This window comes from Ranitomeya imitator, chromosome 4 (assembly GCF_032444005.1).
Source record: "Ranitomeya imitator isolate aRanImi1 chromosome 4, aRanImi1.pri, whole genome shotgun sequence".
In the NCBI taxonomy this organism is placed as follows: domain Eukaryota; kingdom Metazoa; phylum Chordata; class Amphibia; order Anura; family Dendrobatidae; genus Ranitomeya; species Ranitomeya imitator.
The window spans coordinates 160,242,976-160,252,361 of record NC_091285.1 but is presented as its reverse complement, the minus strand read 5'-3'; the positions used below and the strand labels follow the sequence as shown (position 1 = coordinate 160,252,361).

Here is a 9,386-nt window from a genome sequence, read left to right as displayed (position 1 = left end):
GCCCCTTGTAAGAACACTATATGGGCCCTTGTAAGAACACTATATGGGTACCTTGTAAGAACACTATATGGGTCCCTTGTAAGAACACTATATGGCCCCTTGTAAGAACACTATATGGGCCCCTTGTAAGAACACTATATGGGCCTTTGCAGTCCATTCGCTCATCATGATCCTCGGTGGTGATAATGGGCCCCTCACCTCTTGGGCCCCTGTGCCGCAGCACAGTTTGCACCAGTGGTACGTCCACCGCTGTATGACAGGCAATGGGTACAGAGGGAGTGTGTGCAGCTGTGTGACCGTGCCTGTACATGACTGCGGCACACACGGCCCCACACACCACAGCAGCCGCTGACAGGCACGTGCACACCCTCATTGGGGAAGCGTCACTTCTCAGCATGTGTAATCCCTCCACGAGTATCCTGCGCGCACTGTCCGCGACTAATAAAGTTATTTCAAAGACTTTAAAAACATGGCGCCTTAGGGCTGAGGTACCGAAGAGACAGCGTGGAGCGGTGAGGAGGACGGCTGACAGGATGGGCGCCGAGGTGCTGGTGGGCACCGTGTACTGTTATCCGTTCCAGCAGGTGGTCAGCAGCTACCTCAGCAAGGTGAGTGCGGGGGTCAGACGGCTGGTCCGCAATGTGTGGGCACTCTGGGCATCACATCAGGCAGTGCTGGTACATGGAGTGTGGCGGTGACAGCAGCAGCTTCTGTGTGCTCGTCCTACAGGTATCAGCCTGACTGCTCTACCAGTATGGAAATCACCTATACCTGTGTGTGACACCCTACAGTGCCCGTATACGCCTGTACCTGTGTGTGTGACGCCCCACACTGCCCGTATACACCTGTACCTGTGTGACGCCCCTACACTGCCCGTATACACCTGTATCTGTGTGACGCCCCTACACTGCCCGTATACACCAGTATCTGTGTGACGCCCCTACACTGCCCGTCTACACCTGTATCTGTGTGACGCCCCTACACTGCCCGTTTACACCTGTACCTGTATGTGACGCCCCTACACTGCCCGTCTACACCTGTATCTGTGTGTGACGCCCCTACACTGCCCGTCTATACCTACAGTGGGTATGGAAAGTTTTCAGACCCCTTTAAATTTTTCACTCTGTTTCATTTCAGCCAATTAGTAAATTCAAAAAATTTAATTTTTTTTTTCACATTAAAGGGAATCTGTCACCCCATTTTAGGCCTATAAGGTTCGGCTACTGCCATTAGGGGCTTATCTACAGCATTCTGTAATGCTGTAGATAAGCCCCCGATGTAACCTCAAAGATAACAAAAACAAGTTATACTGTACTCATACTGTGAGATCGCCACTGGGGCAGGTGTTTCTCCCACCCCCCCCCCCCTAATCCAGATGCACCCCAGCCTTCAATCATGGCCGCCGGGCGCCGCCTCTTCTTCCTTCATTAGCGTCCCCGACGCCTGCGCAGTGTTTATTTATTTATTTTTTTTTTTTGGGGGGGGGCATGCGCAGTTGTGCTGCCCTTGTAACTTACAGCGCCTGGGACGCTAATGAATGAAGAGGAGCTGGCACGGAAAGGCCATGATTGATGGCTGTGAGGCGTCTGGATTAGGGGGGCCCTGCCCCCGTGGCAATTTCACGGTATGAGGGACAAATTTCAAAAATGATTCTTTCAGCAGTGCCAGGAACCCGAACTAAAAGATCCACCTTGTCAGAATGCAGCATTAGTGCTGCACAAGGTGGATCTTTTAGTTACAAATGCCTGGGGGGGTGACAGGTTCCCTTTAATGTACACTCTGCACCCCATCTTGTCTGAACAAAAAAACAAAAGAAAAACAGAAATGTAGAAATTCAAATTTAATAAAAAAGAAAATCTGAGAGATCACATGGTCATAAGTATTCAGACCCTTTGCTCAGACACTCATATTTAAGTCCCATGCTGTCCATTTCCTTGTGATCCTCCTTGAGATGGTTCTACTACTTCATTGGATTTCACTGTGTTTAATTAAACTGATAGGACTTGATTTGGAAAGGCACACTCCTGTCTATATAAGACCTCACAGCTCACAGTGCATGTAAGACCAAATGAGAATCATGAGGTCAAAGGAACTGGCCAAGGAGCTCAGAGACAGAATTGTGGTAAGGCACAGATCTGGCCATTGTTACAACTGAATTTCTTCGGTACTTAAATGGAAGAAGTTTGGGACCACCAGAAGGCTGTGTGCCCACGTTGCGTTTTTTTAAGCTTTTCCACCGCGTTTTTTCTGCAACGGAAACTCTTAAAAGCGCATTCCCATGCAATCCTATGGGATTCCGCTGTTGCTGTGCCCATGCTGCAAATTTTGCCACTGCGGAATCACATAGCGGTAAAATCTGCAGCATGTTCATTATTTCTGCGGCATTGCGGTGATTCTGCCGCCATAGGATTGCATTGAAACGCTCACTTTACGCATGTGGCTGTGCCCACCATGCGTAAAGTGAGCTCTTCATGTGTGGATGGTACCCGGGTTTGGAGGAGAGTATACTCTCCTTCAGACCCTGGGATCCATATTTATGTAAAAAGAAAAAGAAATTAAAATAAAAAATAGGGATATACTTACCTTCTGATGGCCCCCTGAGTCCTCCCGACTCTCGGCGGTGCACGCGACGGCTTCCGTTCCCAGGGATGCATTGCAAAAATCACCTGAGATGACGTCGCGGTCACGGGACCTTGACGTCACAAAGGTCCTTCGCGCAAAGCATCCCTGGTAACGGAACATATCCGGAGCGTCGCTGAGATCGGGCCGTCGGAAGGTGAGAATAACCATATTTTTTTTATTTTTCTAATTATTTCTAACATTCTATCAATAGTAAAAAGTTGGTCACACTTGTCAAGCACTATGCTTGTGTGACCAACCTGTCAATCACTTTTCCAAAGCAATGCTTCAAATCACTTGTAAAAGTGCAAGTATTCTGCAAACTAAAAACTCTTGCAAAATGCTTGTGTTTTGCGGGAAAACGCATGCGAATTCCGCTTGCGTTTTACCCGCGGCAGGTAGTTGCAGAAATGCAGCGGACATTTCAGCAGCATTTCTGCAATGTGGGCACATTGCTCACTTTGCCTGGACGGCTATGTTTAGGTTATCGTGGGAGAAGAGCCTTTGGTGAGAGAGGTAAAGAAGAACCCCAAGATTATTGTGGCTGAGCTCCAGAGATGCCGTAAGGAGATGGGAGAAAGTTCCACAAAGTCAACTATCACTGCAGCTCTCCACCAGTTGGGCCTTTAGGCTATGTGCCCACGTTGCGGATTCGTGTGTGGATTTTTCCACATCGTTTTTGAAAAATCCGCAGGTAAAACGCACTGAGTTTTACCTGCGGATTAACCGCGGACTTCCTGCATTTTTTGCGTGTATTTCACCTGCGGTTTTACACCTGCAGATTCCCATTGAGAAGCAGGTGTAAAACACTGCAGAATCCGCACAAAGAATTGACATGCTGCGGAAAATACACTGCAGCGTTTCCGCTCAGTATTTTCCGCAGCATGGGTACTGCAGATTTAGGTTTCCATAGGTTTACATGGTACTGCACACCGCATACTGAAACCTGCTGCGGATCCATAGCCAGATCCGCAACGTATGCACATACCCTTATGGTAGAGTGGCCCGAGGGAAGCCTCTCAACAGTGCTAGACATATGAAAGCCGCATAGAATTTGCTAAACAATACATGAAGGACTCCCAAACTGAGAAATAAGATTCTCTGGTCTGATGAGATGAAGATAGACCTTTCTGGTGATCATTCTAAGGCCGGCTTCACACTCAGCGTATGAAAATACGGTCCGTATATTACGGCCGTAATACGCTGAAAAGTCCCGAAAATAGTGGTCCGTAGCTCCTCCGTAGGCAGGGTGTTTCAGCGTTTTTTGCACATGGCATCCTCCGTATGTAATCCGTATGTCATCCGTACTGCATGTTTTTATCGCAGGCTTGCAAAACCGACATACGGCTATACAGGGATCCATGTGTTTAAAAAAAAAAAAAAGAAAATTATATATATATATATATATATATATATATATATATATATATATATTTATATATATTTTCAGTAGACACATATATCTATATATATTAATATTTCATCCAGCGCGATATAGCAGAAAGCCGATAATTCAATTACCGGCTTTTGCTTTCTCCTTCCTAAAACCCGACATGATATGAGACCTGGTTTACATACAGTAAACCTTCTCATATTACCATTTTTTTTTTGCCTATTCCACACTACTAATGTTAGTAGTGTGTCTATGCAAAATTTGGCTGTTCTAGCTAGTAAATCAAGGGGTTAAATGGCGGAAAAAATTGGCGTGGGCTCCCGCACAATTTTCTCCGCCAGAGTTGTAAAGCCAGTGACTGAGGGCAGATATTAATAGCCTGGAGAGGGTCCATCGTTATTGGCCCCCCCCTGGCTAAAAACATCTGCCCCCAGCCACCCCAGAAAAGGCACATCTGGAAGATGCGCCTATTCTGGCACTTGGCCACTCTCTTCCCATTCCCGTGTAGCGGTGGGATATGGGGTAATGAAGGGTTAATGTCACCTTGCTATTGTAAGGTGACATTAAGCCAGATTAATAATGGAGAGGCGTCAATTATGACACCTATCCATTATTAATCCAATACTAGTAAAGGGTTAAAAAAATACACAAACACATTATTAAAAATTATTTTAATGAAATAAAAACAAAGGTTGTTTTAATATTTTATTGAACGCCCAATCCAATCACTGAAGACCCTCGTTCTGTAACAAAAAACCATAATAAACCAACAATATCCTTACCTTCCGCAGATCTGTAAAGTCCAACGATGTAAATCCATCTGAAGGGGTTAAAATATTTTGCAGCCACGAGCTTTGCTAATGCAACGTTGCTCATGTCTGCAAAACCCCGGAGAATGTAGGTAAAGTAGGTCATTGACCTATATTTACCTGCATTTGCGGTGAGGCGCCCTCTGCTGGCTGTTCCTAGATCGTGGGAACTTTCCTAGAAAGCTCCCTGGCTCGAGTTCATATGAGGACAACCGGCAGAGGGCGCCCTCTTATGATCTCGAGCCAGGGAGCTTTCTAGGAAAGTTCCCACGATATAGGAACAGCCAGCAGAGGGCGCCTCACCGCGAATGCAGGTAAATATAGGTCATTGACCTACTTTACCTACATTCTCCAGGGTTTTGCAGACATGAGCAACGTTGCATTAGCAAAGCTCGTGGCTGCAAAATATTTTAACCCCTTCAGATGGATTTACATCGTTGGACTTTACAGATCTGCGGAAGGTAAGGATATTGTTTATTATGTTTTTTCCAGGTCACCACCTGACAGCACCATGGAGGACGTCCTTCTTATACACAGTGGGACAGGAAACACGAGAGTTTTTAAAAGGACCCTCCCCCTTCCACCCATCAGTGTTTTTCCTGTCCCACTGTGGATAGGAACGACGAGAGCGTTGTCCCTACAGAGCGTGCGGATCGGGGGGGCTCAGCCTCTTCCTTCCCATGGCCGAAACTCTGTATCGCCGACACCTAATTTATTGGGTCCCTCAGCGACGCCGGTGTAGCGCTGCTCCTGGCTAAGAGGTCGCTTCCCCCTGGTGGGGGCTCTCGACCTCGGATGGCTACCCCAAGCGTACCTGCGTGGATCTCTGCAGGGTAGTCCCTTGGCAGACAGTCCAGAGGAGGGGCAGGTACGGCAGAGCGCTCCGGACTCCATGTGTTCGTCGGCAGAGCGTGCGTTGGACTTCCGGTTTACCGCTGCCGCGTCACTTCCGGGTCACAGCAGCAGCAGGGGGCGGCCTTCCTCATCGCTCCTGTAGGAGCGCCGGGACACAAGCGAAAAGGATAAAGAGGTAAGTGAATATAGCGCTAGACACCGCAGCTATAATGGATCCAGGCTCCATACCAGCGGTCAGCGTAGAGGCTACGGGGAAGCAGGATTCCCTTGCACATGTGAGTCCTCATTTAAAGGTGCACTCCTTATAGTCCTATTAAAGGTACTAGTGGTGGTCCTTTTTATATATTCCAGGGGCGTCCTTCATCTGGGAATAAGAAGACTGGTAAAACCAGGAGATGCCCTATATGTGCCTCAAAACTTAATGCCTTGTGCCAGAAGCCTCTGTGCGAGCCCTGCACCGCCCGCATTGTAGGAGAGGAACAGGCCTCTCTAATAACAAACATGAGAGCCATGGTTAGAGAAGAAGTACAAGCTTCTATATCTAGCCTATCTGCCGCCCAGCAGTTCCAGCCTGAGGTCCAGCATCCACCCAGGTCTAGGAAGAGGCAAAGAGAGTCAGATTCGTCTTCTGAGAACAGTCAATCAGAATCTGACATAGAGGAAGAGGAAGAAGTGTGTAGAGATTCCCCTCAGAAAGGGAAAAAGTATCTTTTTTTCTTCCAATGATATTGACGAACTACTGGGAGCGGTCAGACAGACTATGCAGGTTGAGGAACCTTCGACCTCTCTTTCTGTGCAGGATGAGATGTTCCGGGGGTTGCGGTCACAGACTTCAAAAGTCTTTCCAGTTAATGCGCACATTCGGTAAGTCCGAGTTAAGTCTCGGCTTTGCTCAGAATTTACAATTTCTGACCCCTCCTTCACCTCTTCCCGCAGCTCAATGATTTTGGAAGAGTGGGAGGAGGCAGAGAAGAAGATATCAATACCGAGAGACTTTAGACTCCGTCTTCCCTTTGACCATGAAGAGGTCAAAGACTGGGAAGATGTACCAAAGATTGACATCCCACTAGCGAAAGTGTCTAAGAACTGCCATACCATTTGAGGACTCCTCAAACTTAAAGGAGCCCATGGACAGAAAGGCAGATGGTCTCCTTTAAAAAAAAACTTAGGAAAGTTGGGCCGCGGTGATCCGCACAAATATTGCGGCGACATCCGTGGCGAGAGCTATGCATCTGTGGGTTGATGATTTAAAAGATCAATTGTCAGCCAAAACTTCTAGGGAGTCTATCATTAGTGCTATTCCCTTACTTAAACTAACCCCAGGATTTCTAGCAGATGCTACGGCAGAATCGGTCAGGTTCTCAGCCAGAGGGCAATCGCTATCTAATGCAGCCCGTAGGGCTATTTGGTTAAAAAGCTGGTCGGGGGATGTTCCCTCTAAGAACAAACTATGTTCCATTCCCTTTTCGGGTGGCCGGGTTTTTGGCCCTGTATTAGATGACATTTTGGAAAAAGCTTCTGATGAAAAGAAGGGGTTTCCAGAAGAGAAAAAAAATTCCAGCCCTTTCGTAGACCCTATTACAGTCAGAGGTCAGACTATAGGGGTAAAGGTAAACAAGGGAGATGGAGTTACCAGAAAGGGGGGGATAATAGGAACCGAAATAGAGATCCGGGTCCCTCAAACCCTAGATCTGAGTTCCGGAGAAAGTGACGCCACCAGAATAGGGGGTCGGTTGTTGAATTATCTGGGGGAATGGGAAAAAATTACTTCAAATCCGTGGGTCCTTCAGGTTATATCTCTGGGCTACAGGATAGAGTTCATATCTCGTCCCCCAGAAAGATTTTTCATCTCCAACGCCCGTCTCTCTTCAGTCTCTCCAATGTGGTCAGACATTCAGGATCTCCTCCGCATGGAGGCAATATCTCCCATACCTCCTCACCAAAGGGGAACAGGTCACTACTCGGGTCTTTTCTCTATAATAAAACCATCAGGGGAATCCCGAACTATCATAAACCTCAAACCACTAAACAAATGGCTATCGTACAAGAGGTTCAAGATGGAGTCCATTCGCTCCACAATTCCCCTATTAGGGAAGGACGTGGTAATGTGCACTTTGGATCTAAAAAGTGCGTACTATCACGTTCCAATTTCTTTGCAACATCAAAAATACCTAAGATTTGCGATAGAGAAAGACGGTTCAGTCTTACATTATCAGTTCCGTTGCCTTCCGTTTGGTCTAGCATCAGCTCCAAGAGTTTTTACAAAACTCATAATAGAGATCGTATCTTTTTTAAGGAAACAGGGTATCATTATAATACCATATCTAGACGATTTCCTGTTAGTGGCAGACTCAGTATCCCAACTCAAGATCGATTCTCGGTTAGTGATCTCCACACTGCAGAAACTAGGTAAACTGGGAGAAATCACACTTAACCCCAAAATCAAGACGTCAGTTTCTGGGGATAATTCTAGACTCAGACATCAGGAAGTCTATTCTTCCGGACAGAAGGCGGTCAGATTTGGTGAAGAAGGTTCGACAGTTTGCAAGAACTCGGGTGACAATACGAGATACAATGAAGATCCTAGGCCTGATGACAGCCTGTATCCTATGTGTCAGCTGGAGCCAATTTCATTCTCGTCAATTGCAGAGAGCGGTTCTAACAACATGGGACAGAAGACAGTCTTCGTTGGACAGACAGTTTGTCCTATCCTATCGAGTCAGAAAATCCCTACGATGGTGGATGGTGTCAGGAAACCTTCAGGTGGGGGTCCCATGGATCCAGACCCCAGCAGTCACGGTAACCACAGATGCAAGTCAACAAGGTTGGGGCGGCCAGGTACTCGGAAGATATTACCAAGGACAGTGGAATTCGGAAGAGAGCAACAATTCCTGAAACCACAGAGAGCTACAGGCGGTTTGGAAGGTTCTGTGCGCAGCCCGGTCCCTATTAAAGAACAAACATCTGAAGATCTTATCGGACAACACGACGGTGGTAGCTTTTCTTCGCCATCAAGGGGGCCCGAGACATCCGAAACTGCAACGTCTGGCGAATCAGATCTTCGAATGGGCAGAAGGTTCGGTACTTTCAATTTCAGCAGTCCACTTAGAAGGCTCAAAGAACCAGGTTGCGGATTTTCTGAGCAGGGAAAAACTATCACCCATAGAGTGGGAACTGAACAGCGGAATTTTCGATACCCTGTGTCAGCGTTGGGGAACCCCGTCCGTGGATCTTTTCGCGACCAGAAGAAATACAAAGATAAAGACCTTCTTCTCCCTGAATCCTCAAGAGAATCCAGCAGGGGTAGATGCCCTTTCTCAGTCGTGGAGCTCGGGTCTGCTATACGCCTTTCCCCCTCTGGCATTAGTACCAAGGGTACTCAGGAAAATCTGCGAGGACAGAGCTCGGGTGATCCTGGTGGTCCCTTTCTGGGCTGGAAGGAGCTGGTTCCCCCTTCTAAAGAAGCTGGCAGTGGACAGTCCTTACCATCTTCCAGTCAGGGGGGACTTACTTTCTCAGGGTCCGATCCTCCATCAGAACCCAGGAAAGTTGCGGTTAACAGCTTGGATCCTGAGCAGCAGATCCTAAGGGCAAAAGGCCTTTCAGAAGGAGTAATTTCGATTCTACAAGCAAGTAGGAAACCGGTGACTTCAGCAATATACCTCAGAACCTGGAGAAAATTCTGCAGTTTTTGTGGAGACACAACAATC

At 47.3% G+C, this 9,386-nt stretch overlaps 1 protein-coding gene across 1 annotated transcript in view; it reads left to right on the top strand.

Annotated features, from left to right (window-relative positions):
* The first annotated feature begins 449 nt into the window (after positions 1-449).
* PRELID2 (PRELI domain containing 2) overlaps positions 450-9,386 on the top strand; it is a 161,330-nt gene continuing 152,393 nt past the window's right edge. Inside the window, exon 1 of the mRNA XM_069764063.1 lies at positions 450-608. Within this exon, the coding sequence (XP_069620164.1) occupies positions 534-608 (75 nt within the window). The 5' untranslated portion in view covers positions 450-533. The remainder of the gene's footprint in view (positions 609-9,386) is intronic.